The following is a 14,744-nucleotide window of genomic DNA, read 5'->3' on the forward strand; positions in this document are numbered from 1 at the left end:
TCGCTTGAAGTTTTCGGACGAGCGAAGTCGAGCGGAAGTTGCGTCGTTTCGTCGCTGACTCTCTCCCTCTTCCTCTCCCTTCTCTCTCTTCCTCTTCCTCTTCCTCTTTCCTCTTCCTCCCACATCCCACAGCATGCCTTTCAACCCCCTCCTCATGCAACAACAACCTCAGCAGCAGATGGGTCTCCAACCTAACAACAACGTCGGAGGAGGTGCTCGACCCGCAGGAGGACGATCGCCTTCCGCCGCCGCCGCCGCTGGTGGAGGAGTCGCTGGGGCTGCTGGAGGGACGGGACCGGCGAGGTTCAACACGAAGGGACAGAGTCATTTTAGGCCTTACTAGGTTGGGTTGGGGAGAGGAGGAGTGAGGAGAGGGAGGGAGACGTTTCGTTTTTGATTTCGCACGGTGCTGGTCGAGGTTTCGAGGGCTCTTGGGATTGAGATGCTTTGCTTTTCTTGTCTCTTGTTTCGAGGGGCGTGTTGGAGAAAAATAACGAGAAGAGAAGAGAAGAGAAGAGAAAAGGGACGGGAGGGTTTGGAACGCGTCGAGATCGAGATGGATTCCCCTCTTTGATTTCCCCGCTGCTCAGCTCAGCTCAGCTCAAGCCCTCGCCGCCTGAGTCTGGGGACGGACGGTGCTTTTATATTCAAAGCGCGTGTGAAAGACCGGTTGTTGAAGATCAAAGGGAAGGAGGAGGAGAACTTTCCGTCTCTCTGCTCTCGTTCGACGCACGATTTCGCGACGACGCGTCAAGGCGTTCTGCTCGAGCTCACAGTACTAATAAGCACCCTCGTCGCTGAGACTGCAAGTTGAGGATGGACTAGCTTCGCTTTGGCGGCTGATGTTTATCCGTTCGTGTTTCTTCTCGACGCGCGCTCACCGTAGAACAGAGCTCGTCAAAGTTCATCACATCTGCCCCCTTTCCGTTCCCTGGTTCTTCATAAGTACTCCTACCTCTAAACCCAGCAACAACTCTCTTCGTCATCTCGTCGTTACTGCCTCTCCAAATCAGTCCTCCCTCCCCTCGGACGCGTTCGTCTTTGTCGTCCTTCCTCAAAAATCCGCCCGTACTCTGGTTTCGACCGACACTATTTTTCTCTCGGGATGCTGGAAGCTTCTCTACAAGGCCAACATGCTTTCATCTGAAGAAGAAGAAGAAAAAAAAGGGCTTGATCTCCGAAATTCATGACGATCGATCTCTCTCCCGTCCCTCGGCCCTCCTCCTGACAGCAAACCACTACGTTCAACTTTCCCTTCCCCCCCCCCCTCCTTCTTCCCGCTTTAAACTCCCTCCTGGCGTGATGACCTCCCGAATCAACATCCCTGCTTCTCAGCGCCATCAACCTCCTCCTCCTCAACCTCAATCTTACCAGCCCTCTACAGCTTCTCGACCTTCCGGATCCAGCCATCACAGTCGGAACGAGAGCCAGTTTGGACTCGCTCAGCAGATGGGGATCAACAGCGAGGCTCTCGAGAAGGTCAGGAAGATCACCAGCAAGGTCGAGGACGTTATAGAGACGGTGACGCAGCCGTTGAAGCCCTACTTGCCTGCTGCTGCTAGGTGAGTTCCAGAGCAACCAAGAGAGGAGCAGAGAGGGAAGGGAAGGGACGGGTCAGGGGAACGAAGGAGACGGGCGGTTTTGCGACAGGATTTTTTGGTTGTCGAGAGGGAAGAGGGATCTCGAGGTGCTCTGGGTGTATAGAGGGGATGCGTATCTGCGCTGTTGTGGGTTGAGAGTCGCTAAGAGGATGGAGAGGACGGCAGAACGTCGAGCTCAACGCTCGAGCTCGACTCCCCCGTCGTCCCACCTTCCTTCTCTGCGCTCTCTTCCTAGCTTCCACTCTGACCCCTACAGCTCAGAGCTTACCCTCTAGATCTCCAAGATCTATACGTCCCTCTCGAGCTCCCTCCTCGACAGAGCTGCCTTGAAACACGAGCTAGAAAGCCTTCCCAACTCCGCCACGTTGAACCCTCGAGCTGACCTCTTTTCTTTTGTTCTCTCCTCGGCTTCTCTCCACTTGTTCAGGTTCCTCATCGTCGTTACCTTCATCGAGGACTCTCTGCGTATCGTTAGCCAGTTCGGCGACCAGCTCTGGTACCTTCAAACGTCAGTTCTCGATCCGTTTTGGATTCTCGATCTCCTCGCCCAGGGCCGCCGACCTCCCTCCCTTCCTTCGTTTTAAACGAAGACTGACCTTTGCCCTCGCCGTCTTTGCAGTCAACGACACTTCCCTTGGGGACTCTCTCATCTCTTCCTCAGCATCAACGTCATCGTGAGTTCTTGTGCCTAATTCGAGAGCTCGAACGCTTGCTCTCTCTCTTCTTCTTTCCGAAACGTGGGCTGACCTCCGTCCATCTCCTCGACCTTCGTTCTGGCTCGTCCCTCCCCAGGTCATGTCCGTCGGGTCCGCTCTCGTCATCACCAAGAGGTACCCCGAATACGCCGTCGGAGGTCTTCTCGGAGTCGTCGTCGCTCAGGCTTTCGGTTACGGTCTCATCTTCGACCTCTCCTTCTTCCTCCGGAACTTGTCCGTCATCGGTGGGCTTCTGATGGTCCTGAGTGAGAGCTTGGGATCCAAGAAGCAGTTGTTCGCTGGACTGCCTAGCATCAGTGAAGTCGACAGGAAGAAGTAGTGAGTTTGACGTTCCTCTCGTGTCTCCATTACTGCTTGCGTCGACTCGAGAGCGGGAGGTTGAGCTCAAGCTCGAGCTGGAGAAATGCCTCCTTCTTCAACGGCGTCTCGAGCTCCCTCCAATACGTCTCTCATCTTCGGTCCTCACAAGCTAACTCTTTCCTTCCTTCCCTCTTCCTCCCTTCTCCTCCCATCAGCTTCCAACTCGCCGGTCGAATCCTCCTCATCTTCCTCTTCATCGGATTCGTCTTCCAGGGCAAATGGTCCTTCGCTCGAGTCATCGTCTCCCTCTTCGGTCTCGGAGCGTGCATCATGGTCGTCGTCGGATTCAAGGCAAAGTGGTCGGCGACGTTCCTCGTCCTCCTCCTCTCGTGCTTCAACGTCCTCGTCAACTCGTGGTGGACCGTGCACCCCAACCACCCTCAGAAGGATTACCTGAGATTCGATTTCTTCCAGACGCGTGAGTGTCCACTTTCTATCTTCTCGCACTTGTTGCGATCTCATGAGAGGTTCAGGGGAGAGAAGCTCGAAGCTGACTCGTTTGCTTTTCGCTCTTCGCGCACCGTCGTTTGCTCTTCTGCTTGCCAGTCTCGATCGTCGGTGGCCTTCTCCTTCTGGTGAACATGGGACCTGGAGGAATCTCGGTCGACGAGAAGAAGAAGGACTACGTGAGTTCGAACTCTCCGTATCTCCCTCTCCCTCCTTCATCTCGGCTCAAAAACTGACGCGTCGCTCTCCCTTCCTCGTTCCCTCTTCTCTCCAGTAAAAAACTCGACTCCAACTCAAACGCAAAGCCTCTCTTCTCTCTCTTCTTTCTCTCTCTCCCTCTATCACTCGTAATTGCTTTCTGCTCGATCCCACCAACGCATCCGCCACTCTGCTTTCTCTCTCTCCCGCTCGAAACCTCACCCCACCCACCCGCACATCCCCTCGTCTTTTCGTACATACCGTAACTGTCCTTTAACCCTTTCCTTTGCTTTATCTCTATTTGCTCTCACTTGTTCTTCGAGGAGATCGATGCTCGCCTTCTTGCTTGAACTCACAGCAGAGAGAGACGAGAGGGAGGTCAAGCGCGCGTAGACGAGATGGAAGCTCTATCTTTTGCTTTCGTCAAATCTTTCGATCCCACCAGTATAGTCTCGATCGACCGGAGAAGGTTTGTAGTAGAAACACAACGGCTGCGATCAGGAACGAGCGGGCGAGAGGCCTTCAATGCTGGAGAAAAACGCGTCGTCGATGTTTTCGTTCTCGGTATCGAGATTGTGTAGAGAAGGGAAGCCGTTCGATTACAAAGCTCCTTCTACTTCAGCTTGAAAGCCAATACAAGCTGACACAAGCAGAAGAACTACAGAGAATAAAGAGAAACGGCCTCGTTCAGCCCGTCGCTAAGGACCCTTCCCAAAGAAGCGACGCTGCCGCTTCAAATCCCGCATTTTTTCGCCCAGATAACTCACAGATGCTGTTCAGAGACCTACGGTCTACCCCTCAAGCGATGAAAATCTGCAGCAAACCATAGTAAAAAAAAAAACGGTAACGCCTTGAAATGACGACGATTCAATCGACGTCCGCCTCCCCACCCTTTCCCTCCAAACCTCAACCCCCTCCCCTCCCCCTCTCCCTCCCCTTCCACTCTTCAACACTCCCCTCTACTATGGTACACATGCCCGGACACAGCTCTAAGAAGTCAGCCGCTGCTGCTGGTGACTCTGAAACGTCTTCTCTCGAGGAGAACCAGGCTTCCGCTCTTCCCCCAGCTCAACGTTCGTCTCGAACCCCCTTCTCTCCTCCTGTCCCTCTCTCGATCCAGTCCTGACGTTTGCTTTCGTTCTTTCGGGGGATATGTAGAGGCTACGTGGACTTCGTTTATCAAGAGGTTCGTATAGGGAGCTGGGTGTTGTTCGACGAAAGAACACAAATTGACCTTGTCGTTTATCATCTTCCCTCCCTTCCCTTTCCCCTCTCCCTCCTCCTCTGGTTTCCCTCCTTGCTCTCCTCTCTTTTTTCTTGAACGTCGCAGTCTGGCCAATGTCTCTGGAGATCTCTCTTCCATGACCGCTCCTCCCTTCATCCTCTCTCCCGTCGTACGTTTCTCTCGCTCCCTTCCTCATCTCCCATCGGTCGTCCCACTCTCGAGCTGACCTCCACTCTCCTTCTCCCTTTGCCAGTCCCTCACCGAGTTCCCCGCTTACTGGTGCGAACGACCAGATATGTTCGCTGCGATCGGAGACGGAAAGACTCCAGAGGAGAGGGCCAGTCTCGTTCTTCGTTGGTTCATCGTGAGTCCAAAGAGAAAGAGAGGGAGAGAGGGGGCTGTGGAGATGGTGAAGCTCGAAGCTCACAAGAACCTCGTCTTACTGGTTTGTTTGTATAGTGCACCCTCAAGGGACAGTATACTTCTCGTAACGAGAAGATGGGAAGCGAAAAGAAGTGAGTGGGGTGACCTTTTTTTGAGGCGAAGGAGGAGAGAAGAGGGAGAGCTCGATGATGCCGAGATTCCGCCTTTCCCTCTCCCTCTCTCTCTCTCATTTGCTGATCTCGTCTTCCCTTCTCCTTCTACCCAGGCCTCTCAACCCTGTCCTTGGAGAGTGAGTTCTTTCCCTTTTCCTTTGCCGCTTCTTCGAAGAAAAAAACTCTCCGACCTCTCTCTGAACCGTAATCAAAGCTGACCTCTTCGCCGCCCTTCTCCCTCCTTCAACCCAGAGTCTTTTTCGGAACTTGGCCGAACCTCAATGACCGAGGAGAGACCATCCTCGTCGTCGAGCAGGTCTCCCACCACCCTCCTATCACTTCCTACTTCATCGAGAACAAGACCAAAGGGGTTGCGCTTCAGGGAGCTAGCGGACAGAAGACGAGCTTCTCGTTCCCTTCCATCATCGGTGCGTTCCCCATCTCTCCTCCTTCACCTCGAGACGATCCGTTTATTCGTTCGTTGTTGCTTTTGGAGCTCGAGCTGACTCTTTGTGCGTTGGTGGATCATTGTGGTTGATCAGTCAAGCAGAACGGACATGCGATCTTGACCATCACCCTCGCTGATGGCTCGAAGGAGGAGTTCCTGATCACCCTTCGTTCGTCCTCCTTCCCTCTTTGTTTTTTCCTTTCCCTCCACTCGAACTTCAAAGCTCACCTCGACCCTCTTTCTTCTTCCCATAGCTCGACTCCGTATCGACGGTCTGATCACTGGTGAGCAGCCTTCTCGCAGCTCTTCTTCCTGTCCCTTCTCGAAGTGTCGCGTCGAGCTCGAGCTCACCTCTTTCCCTTCCTCTTCTCCTCGCCTCTCCAGGTTCGCCTTACATGGAGATTACCGAAGGATCCCACATCCACGCCTCGACCGGCTACAACGCTTCCATCTCCTACTCCGGAAGAGGCTACATCTCTGGAAAGGCTCACACCTTCAAGGCTCACATGGTCGACGGATCAGGAAGGAACGTCTTCACCGTTGAGGGACAGTGGGATAGTGAGTACACCTCGTACTCCTCTTCTCTAGTTATCGCAAGAGCTGATCCCTTCGCCTGTTCACCTTCTCACAGAGACCTCCAAGCTGAAGACCGGAGAGCTCTTCTCGGACTCGACCACCCAGAAGGAGGAGGTCACGGTCGCGTCGCTCGAGGCTCAGGGCGAGTGGGAGTCGAGGAGGCTTTGGAAGGAAGCTGCTGATGGGATCAAGACGGGAGATTTCGATAGAGCGTCGAGGGAGAAGACCAAGATCGAGGTACGTTCCGTCGCGTCGTCGAGCTCTTCCGAAAAGTGCTGACCTTCTTTCCCTCTCCTCCTCCAGGTCGAGCAGCGAGAGCAACGTAAGACCGAAGTCAACGAGGGACTCACCTGGGACCCTATCCACTTCAAGCACGTCGATTCGGATCCGATCTGTTCGTTTCCTCGCTTTCGTCCCCTTCCTCTCTCTTTCACCCGACGCGTCGACCTGACCCTCGTCCCCTCGTCCTTCCTTTTCCTTTGGCCGCTTCAACAGACAAGAAGCTCGCCTCCCAGTTCAAGCACTCCCCAGCCGAGGAGGAAGGCTGGGTCTTCCTCGGAGGACCCGAGATCCGTCCTGCTCGTCCGTTCTTCCAGAGCTCGAGTCCTTCCACGGGGACGTCGACTCCTTCGACCTACTAGGTTTTTTTTTTCCTTTTCCTGCTTGCTTAATTACTTTGTCGTTTCGTGACCGCTCCCCTCTATATTTCTATTGTTCGCAGGAGAGAAGAAGAATCACGTCGTTCTCGCTTCTCGTTTCTCGTTTGACTTTTCGTTCCGTTCCTTGGTTCTTGGATCTGGATCTGGGCTCGGTTTATATGTGCTGTTTTTCTTTCTTTCTTGGGCGAATTGAAGAGCTCATCGTGCAAGAAAACAAATCGTTCTCAAGTGTCGTGTAAAAACCATTAATCGTCGCAAGGAAACAACCATCTTCGACGCGTCGATCCGTCCCTCCCCTCCCCCTTTCTTCCCATCAAACCCCTCCCGCCCTCCTCCCTCTCAACCACCCCATCCCAACAACGACCGCCAGCGCCCCAACCTGCATCCCTCCTCGCTCCTTCAGCATCGTCTCCCCACTGACGAACTCGCTCCACGTCGTTCTCCATCCTGAAAGCGAGCCTTTCGACTTCGATGGAGGAGGCGTGGGAGGTGAGAGGTGGAGTTGGAAGACGAGGGGTGAGCGACAGGTTGGGCAGGGTGGGTAGGAGGTGGTTAGAGTCCCGAGGAAGGAGGCTTGGGAGGAGGTGGTGAGGGGAGGAGGAGAGGCGAGGAGGAGGGTTGGTTGATTTGAAGGAGAAGGAGAGGGCGGAGGAGGAGGGAAGAGATGAGGATGGGAGTGATGCTGATGAGGGGGTGCTGAGCGTTCCATACGAAGTCCTAGGTCTCTTCTCAGTAATGAAGAAATCGAAGATCGCTCTTCTTCCTCCAAAGGAAGAGCAGCACCCTCCTCCTCGTCGAGCGACGACGACTGCTGAACCAACGCGACTCTGCTCCCTTCGTCCCCCTCCTCTCGCCTCCCTCGATTGTAAACCTTCAACCACCTCTTGATACATCTCTTGTGATACGCGTGTCCTCCCGAGGGGCAGAAGAGTTCGAGATCTCCCGTTGGGGAGGAGACGCAGATCGCACACACTGCCGACGACGCGTCGAGAGGAGGAGGGAGAGGGAGGGGTGCTCCTTTGAGGGTGAGACGACGTAAAGGGACGGAGGAGCGTCGATTGGGAGACGAACGGGTTCGGAGAAGTTGGAGGATGTAGAGGACTGTGGTCCTTTGGATTTCGGAGAGGAGGAGCGAGAGGAGCAGGAGGGGAGGAAGTTGGAAGAGGAGGATCAGGAGGGTTCGACGACGGGAGGTCTGTTTGAGTGGGCAAGAGGAGGAGCGGGTGCGAGGTATGAAAGCGAAAGGGAGTGGGAGGAGGAGGGTTGGGAGGAGTAGAGGCAGTTGGTAGGGTGAGAGGGAGTGAAGGAGGAGGATGAGTCCGTGGGAGGTCTGGAGGGAGGGAGGAGATGGTGAGCTCGGCGACGCTCAGTCAAAGACGAAAGCAGAAGAAAATGAAACTCACAAAGCTATCAACCATAGCACACACTCTCCTCTCCATGATATCCATACTTCGAGCATGTTTCACGTCGATCCACCATCGAGCGAACTCCCCCAGTTGTCGAGCTCGATCTCCAAGCGACCTTCCTCCTTCGTCCAGTTCTCCTCCTTCGTCGTCTGAATCTTCGTTCCGAGATCGTGGGAAGTTCGGATAGGGTTGATTTCCAAAGAGGGAAGGCGAGGTGGAGGTGTGGTAGGAAGCGAGGGCGTGGGAGAGGAGGGTGAGGTGGAGGGAGAAGGGGAGGGAGGAGCTGCCAGACGAGGTGGAAGACGACGGAGGAAGAGTCATGTAGAGGCAGAGTCTGAAGGATTTAGCTTCCTGTAGTTCCAAGCTAATAGAAAGAGGGTGAAGGTGAGAGAAGAAGATTTTTCACTTCGAGTTTGCCTGCGTCGTCGTTGGAGGAGAAAGGAAGAAAGGGCGACCTCTTTCTAAGTTGACCTCAACCACCACCATTGCGAGCTCGAACCCTTCCTTCGCATGGCTCCCTATCCTGACGCCGCTCTCGTCGACGAGCTAGCTACCGTTCTGCAGATCAAGGACGATTCGTACAAGACTCTCGTTGGAGACATGAAGGTGTTTTACGACCTCTTCGCCCCGGGGAGGAGGAACTTCACTCAGGCGGACGTACGAGTACGAGATTCCGTGATCGAGAGGCTGAACGATGTCAAGAGGATAGTGAGCTCTTCTCTCCATGTTCTAGGGACTTCTAGTTCGATGGCCGACGTGTATATACCCTGTTCCATTCCCCTTGAACAGCAGGACCAAGTGTTCCCCACTGGAAGCACCCGAGAGCGACAGAGAGCCTTCTTCGTCCGTCCTTCTTCCCCCCTTCCCCATCGTTCTGGTGCTCACTGACTCCTGTTTGCTTCGTCTTCGTACAGAGTCAGCTCGGAGCTCTCTATCTACCTCGATTCGCTCAGGCCTACACCAACGATCTACAACCTCTGCCCTCCTCAGTCCGGCGTCCCACTCGACGGATATCATGCCGCCGCTAGTCCTGAAGCTCAGATTCTTCGACGAGGGCTGGAGAAACTCATTCGTGAGCGCGACCAGCACTTTGCTGGGTCGAGACCGGAGTGGTTCGCACCGGGAAACGGGTTGCGTTCGAGGTTGAAGTTGGTGGAGACGCTGTTGAGGTTGGATCCAGGTGACGAGGAGAAGAAGGTTGCTATGAATTTCATCTGGTCGAGATGCTCTGGAGAAGTGGAAGGAGAGCAGTGTGAAGGGAACGGGGGCACGATGATGATGTGTGGCAAGGTGAGTCTAATTTCTCTTCTTTCTCTCTCGCTCTCTCTTTTTTCTTTCTGGGTTCATTGTCTGACTCTTATCTCGCTTATTACTATTCCTCCTCTCATCAGTGTGGAGTGGAGAGATACTGTGGGAAAGGTGAGTCGAGTCGACTCTCTCGGTTCGATTTCTTCTCGACGCGTCCAACAGAAGCCTTCGCTGACTCCTCTCTTCGCCTATCTCCCCTTGCTCTCGCTTCTCTGCCCCATCAGCTCATCAAAAAGCTCAGTGGAAAACCCACAAGTTCGAATGCGTGGCGCCAGCTTGGTAGTTCAGCTTTACTGGATCGATCTCGATGCGCGTTCGTCCTTTCCCACGAAAGAGACCAAGAGATGCCTCTACTCCTTTTTCAGCGTCCCTTTTCCAGAATCATGAGCACGTCTCTTCTCTGCTTACACCGAGCAGCTTCCTCTCCTGCAGCGAAGAGGTCGCCGAACAAAAAGTCGCGTCCTTTCCTCGCCCCCCTTTCTCTCGCCAAAAAAGTGTTTGATCAGAGGAGCGAGCTCTGCCTGTCCTTCCCTCCCAACTCCTTCCTTCTCTTTTCAACAAAAGATGAACGACCCTTCCGCTTTGGTACCTGAGCTTCAAGCTATCCTCTCGAACCTCGTTGTCGGAGATAACGATATTAGGAATGCGTGAGTCCGAGATCTAGAGCTCGAAGCGACGAGGGAAGGAAGGAGAGGGAGGGGAGGAAGGAAGCGAGAGCTGAAGCTGCTGAAGCTGACCCTTTCCTCTTTGTTCGTTTCGGTTCGCTTCTATGCAGTGCCGAGAACTCTCTCAACGAGAAGGTCGAGGAGAACGCTTCTGGAGTTTTGACCTCTCTGGCGTTGATGGGAACAAGTTCAGAGGCTGATCCAAACGTGAGCTCAACTTGATTCCTTCCTTCGTTTCGTTCCTCCCTCGAGCTCACCTTCTCTCGACTCCGAAGGAAAATCTTCCTCGAGCCGAAGCTGACCTGTTCCTCGTTGTTCCTTCTCTCAGCTCCGAGCCTTCTCCCTCCTCCTCCTCCGACGACTCTCTCTCAAATCTCCTCCGATCCCCTCCAACGAGACCCAGTCCTTCTCGATTCACCCTTCCTCCTTGATCAACACCCTCTCCAATCAATCCCTCTCTTACATCCGATCTCGACTCCTCGCTTCCCTCCCTACCGAACCAGACAACACCGTCCGAACTCGTCTCGCAGACTGCGTTTCAGGACTCGCTCAAGCTGCTTTGGACGACAAGCACCTCTGGACGGAACTCCTTCAAGGGCTCGTAGAGATGACGACCAGTCCTGTGGCCAAGGTCAGGGAGAGCGCGTTCAAGATCTACGAGGATTGTCCTGGGTTGGTAGAGGAGGAGGAGCCCGGAGCTGTGAGGCGTGAGTTCAAAAGAAGGAAGGAAGGTCAGAGCTCGCGATTTTGGTTGGTCTGACTTTCTTTCTTTTTCATTCAAAGGTATCTTCGCCAACGGGTTGACGGACCCTTACTCCCTCGAGGTCCGATTGGCTTCCCTTCGAGGAGCAGTTGCTTTCCTCCAGGACGCTTCCACGGACGTTCGAAACGGAAGCACAGAACTCATGACTGGGATTCTGGGTGTGCGTTCCTCCCTCTCTTCTCTTCTTCTCTACTTTCCACGCTGACCTTTTTGTTCAAATCTCTCTATCAGCTCCTCCAAAACCTCACCTCCGAAGACCTGGCCACAACGCTTCAACACCTCATCCCTCTCGCCTCCCTGCACCCAACCATCTTCCTCCCTCACCTCCCAACGTTCCTCCCTTTCATCCTCCGCGTCGCCTCCCCTCCTGAAGGTCCTCTCGAATCTCTCGAAATTCCAGACGACTCCCCTGCTCAACCCGCCTTCGAACTCATCCTCTCGCTCGTGGAATCCAAGCCGGCGATGCTGAGGAAATGGGAAGGAGGAGCGTTCGTCGCTCAGGCTGCCAAAGTCGCCATCAGCATGGTTGGCGTTCTTGACGAGGAGGAAGGCTGGGGGTCGGAGGAGTTGGATGAGGAGGAAGAGGATGGAGGGTGGAGTGTTTGGGGAGAGGAGTGCTTGGATAGACTTGCGACGTCGTTGGGTGGGAGGGCGATGCTGCCGGCGGTTTGGGGGCTGGTCGAGGGGTTGTTGAAGGGAGAGGGAGGAGGGGATTGGAAGGGGAGGTATGCGGCTTTGATGTGAGTCGTGTCCCTACTCGACTCGTACTTCATCTGAGCTACGCTGATCTTTGATTTTTACTTCGACAGCACCATCGCCTCGGTCGCTGAGGGTGAGTCTTCGAGAACGAACGATTCGACGCGTCGAGAAACTGACCTCTCCGTTCCTTCGGTTTCTCTCTTTTTTCGCAGGAACTTCAAAGGTCATGGAACCTCAGCTCTCCAAGGTCATCGAGCTCATCTGTCCTTTCGTCCAGGATCCTCATCCTCGAGTTCGATACGCCGTCGTTCACACCATCGGACAGCTCTGTACCGATTTCGCTGTGAGTCGTCTCCACTCCCGCTCCCGCCCTTCTTCGAACGCTTCGCTGAGCTGACATCTTCCGCCTTCTTTAGTTCACCCTCCAACCCCTCCACCACCGAGAACTCATCACCGTCATCCTTCAAACCTTCCAGCACCCCGTCCCTCGAGTCCACTGCCACGCCGCTGCCGCTCTCGTCAACTTCTGCGATGGAGTCGACGAGCCTGCTCTGCTGGCTCCTTACCTCGATGAGATCGTCAAGGGACTGCTGCAGTTGCTCAACTCGCCGAACAAGTTCGTTCAGGAGCAGGTGAGTCGTCGACTTTTCGTTGTTTTCGTTCGAAACAAGATCGAGTCGCGTCGAGATCTGATGTTGACCATTTTTATCTTTCTCTCTTTCGTCCACAGGCCATCAACTCCCTCGCTACCGTCGCCAACGCTGCTGGACCTTCGTTCCTTCGGGTGAGTGCCCACACACCTTTCGAATCTGAACTCGAATCGCTAACCCTCGACCTCTCTCGACAGTTCTACGACGAGCTCATGCCTACCCTCCTTGGGTTCCTTCGAGCCCCTCCCGCTGAGCAGGGGGACGTGAAGGATCGAGTCCTCCGAGGAAAGGTTCTCGAGTGTTGTGCTTTGATCTGTGAGCCCACCTGCCCACTCACCTCTCTTCGAAGGAACGAAATACTGATCACCGCTTTCTCTTCTTGAAGTCATCGCCGTTGGACCTGAGCGATGCAAGCAAGATGCGAGGGAACTCGCTGAGATTCTGAGGGCTTTGCAAGGTTCGTTCGTTCTTCTTTGTACATCGAGCTCGTCGACGTTGAGGCTGATCGCTGTGTCGTGTTTTCGTTTTCCAGCTTCCATCACCGAGGACGACGACCCTCTCAACACGTGAGTCTGCATCTCTCGTTGTCTCCTCTCGTTGTCTGAGCTGATCATCGTGCTTCCCTTCTCTCCTTCGATGCAGCTACGTTATGATGAGTGAGTCTCCTCCCTTCCACCTTTTGTCTCTTCCACCAAAACACCTCGACTAACTTGCTTTTTCGTCCGTCTTCTTCAGCCTGGGGAAAGCTCTGCGAGATCCTTCGAGAGGAGTTTGCTCCTTACCTCGGTTTCCTCATGCCTTCGCTCCTCGAGTCTGCGTCGTTGACTCCTGAAGTTTCGCTCATGGATCGTGAGCCTCCTTTCCTTGTCTCTCTCCCACCTCTGTACTAATCGAGCTCTCGTTCTTATTCTCTTGCAGCCGACGACGACCCCGAGAACGAGATCGATTACACGCAGGATTGGGAGCAGGTCAACATCGGTGGACAGGTTCGTTATCTCGTTTCCCTTCCCTCTCTCTCTTCTTCTCGCAGTTATTGATTGTGATATCCTCTTCTCGTTGCAGAACATCGGAATCAAGACCTCTTCCCTCCAACAAACCGCCGAGGCGTTCGCCATGCTCGTCGTTTACGCGTCGAGTGAGTCGTCGCTTTCTCTTCCTCTTCTTCCTTCGTTCCCCCGCTGACTCTCGATTTTCACTTCGGTTTTCTTTCAGCTCTCGGTGTCCACTTCTCCCCTTACATGGAAGCCACCATGACTCTCGCTCTCAAGAACCTCACCTTCTTCTTCCACGACGAGGTTCGACAGAGTGCTGCGATGTGAGTCTCCTATCTCCTCTCTTTTTCGTTCCCGAGTCAAGTCGAGTTCAGTCGCTGATCCAGAGCTGTTCTGTGTGGTTGTGTGTGCAGTTTAATCCCCATCTTGATTGCTACCGCCAAGCAGACGTCGCAGATCACTCCTCAGCTGCTGAACGCGGTGTTCTCGAAGTTGGTTGATGTTTTGACCTCGGAGCCGGACGCTTCTGCTCTTGCTGTGAGTCCTGTCTCCTTTTGGACCAGAGGGTTTCCTTTCGAGATGGTTGAAGATGTGCGCTGACCCTCGACCTTCTCGGTCGGTTCCGCTACCTGCAGTTCTTCGTGTAAGTTCGATCTTTGCCGCGTCCCGTCTTTCCCTCCCCTCTCTCTTTCCCCCCTCCTTCACCTCCCGTCTCCATCCCGAATGCCCGAACTGACGTCTTCTTTCTCTTCACAGTAAATCCTTCGCCGACTGTTCGTCCCAACCCCGCTTTCCTCCCTACCCTCCCTCCCTCTCTCCCCCCCTTCCTTCCTCCGTCTCTCCCTCACTGACCCTTCCACCCTCTCGCTCTCCCTTCTGTTTTTCGAAATCACAGGCGTCCGAGTAGTAGGAGTCGAGAACCTCCCTCTCGACCTTCGAACCCGGTTCGACTCGGGAGCCGAAACCCAACTCGTCGACATCTCTGCAAAGAGGAAGCTTCGAGCGGAGAGGGCTGAGGGGTGGGACATGGAGGAGAAGGAGAGTGCTTACGAGGTGAGTGCTTTGTTTTTTACATCTTTCTGGGGAGGAGCGAGAGGGCTTGATGTGGGCTCGAGTGAGAGGAGGAGCAGTCGGTGCTGCTCGAAGGAAACGGACGAAGAGGAGAACGACGCGCTGACTGACCTTTCCACTTCGTTCTCCTTCACCAGCTCGAACGAGAAGAAACCGCCGCTCTCAACGAGTTCACCAAACTCTTCACCTTGCTCGAACCTCCTGCGTCGGGTGGGACGCATAGACTCGCGTTCGTCTGTTCGGGAGTGAAGGATCTCGGGTTCGCGCCGGATGAGGATTGGGAGGATGATGAGTAGATGATAGGAGGATTAGATTAGATTAGCGTGGTACGATGGGGGCTTTGGCTTTTCTTGTCGAGAAGGTGGAGAGAGGCAAGGAGAGAGAAGGAGAGAGAGGGAGGGGAGAGGGAAGGGGGAGAGTTGAG

General features: G+C 54.4%; 5 protein-coding genes across 5 annotated transcripts; 4 read left to right on the forward strand and 1 right to left on the reverse strand.

Moving 5' to 3' along the window:
* The first annotated feature begins 1,231 nt into the window (after positions 1-1,231).
* Positions 1,232-3,673, forward strand: ERV29. The gene is made up of 7 exons (XM_076637911.1): positions 1,232-1,562; positions 2,029-2,109; positions 2,221-2,275; positions 2,394-2,635; positions 2,833-3,095; positions 3,224-3,303; positions 3,399-3,673. The coding sequence occupies exons 1-7, from the start codon at positions 1,303-1,305 to the stop codon at positions 3,399-3,401; spliced, it is 984 nt and encodes a 327-aa protein (XP_076494784.1). The 5' UTR covers positions 1,232-1,302; the 3' UTR covers positions 3,402-3,673.
* Positions 3,674-4,210: 537 nt separating this feature from the next.
* BDY24DRAFT_395516 (OSBP family protein) lies at positions 4,211-6,984 on the forward strand. The gene is made up of 13 exons (XM_076641310.1): positions 4,211-4,395; positions 4,481-4,508; positions 4,653-4,716; positions 4,801-4,911; positions 5,007-5,062; positions 5,197-5,220; positions 5,336-5,511; positions 5,626-5,700; positions 5,786-5,815; positions 5,916-6,089; positions 6,163-6,344; positions 6,411-6,501; positions 6,603-6,984. The coding sequence occupies exons 1-13, from the start codon at positions 4,287-4,289 to the stop codon at positions 6,746-6,748; spliced, it is 1,266 nt and encodes a 421-aa protein (XP_076494785.1). The 5' UTR covers positions 4,211-4,286; the 3' UTR covers positions 6,749-6,984.
* Positions 6,985-7,022: 38 nt separating this feature from the next.
* Positions 7,023-8,664, reverse strand: BDY24DRAFT_442970 (uncharacterized protein). The gene is made up of 2 exons (XM_076644727.1): positions 8,170-8,664; positions 7,023-8,096 (listed from the first exon to the last, which is right to left on the reverse strand). The coding sequence occupies exons 1-2, from the start codon at positions 8,491-8,493 to the stop codon at positions 7,080-7,082; spliced, it is 1,341 nt and encodes a 446-aa protein (XP_076494786.1). The 5' UTR covers positions 8,494-8,664; the 3' UTR covers positions 7,023-7,079.
* On the forward strand, positions 8,644-9,823 carry BDY24DRAFT_395545 (zinc finger MYND domain-containing protein). The gene is made up of 5 exons (XM_076641311.1): positions 8,644-8,880; positions 8,962-9,015; positions 9,087-9,462; positions 9,564-9,591; positions 9,705-9,823. The coding sequence occupies exons 1-5, from the start codon at positions 8,867-8,869 to the stop codon at positions 9,761-9,763; spliced, it is 531 nt and encodes a 176-aa protein (XP_076494787.1). The 5' UTR covers positions 8,644-8,866; the 3' UTR covers positions 9,764-9,823.
* PSE1 (importin PSE1) lies at positions 9,824-14,659 on the forward strand. Its single transcript, XM_076641312.1, has 22 exons — positions 9,824-10,127; positions 10,256-10,352; positions 10,474-10,852; positions 10,929-11,068; positions 11,140-11,648; positions 11,718-11,740; positions 11,820-11,950; positions 12,024-12,239; positions 12,338-12,391; positions 12,455-12,572; positions 12,643-12,714; positions 12,790-12,823; positions 12,900-12,913; positions 12,993-13,106; positions 13,176-13,243; positions 13,320-13,392; positions 13,470-13,572; positions 13,663-13,786; positions 13,885-13,892; positions 14,006-14,022; positions 14,145-14,302; positions 14,458-14,659. The coding sequence occupies exons 1-22, from the start codon at positions 10,045-10,047 to the stop codon at positions 14,614-14,616; spliced, it is 2,694 nt and encodes an 897-aa protein (XP_076494788.1). The 5' UTR covers positions 9,824-10,044; the 3' UTR covers positions 14,617-14,659.
* Positions 14,660-14,744: the final 85 nt, after the last annotated feature.

Source organism: Mrakia frigida (genome assembly GCF_051309035.1).
Source record: "Mrakia frigida strain ATCC 22029 unplaced genomic scaffold BDY24scaffold_24, whole genome shotgun sequence".
NCBI classification, from domain to species: domain Eukaryota; kingdom Fungi; phylum Basidiomycota; class Tremellomycetes; order Cystofilobasidiales; family Mrakiaceae; genus Mrakia; species Mrakia frigida.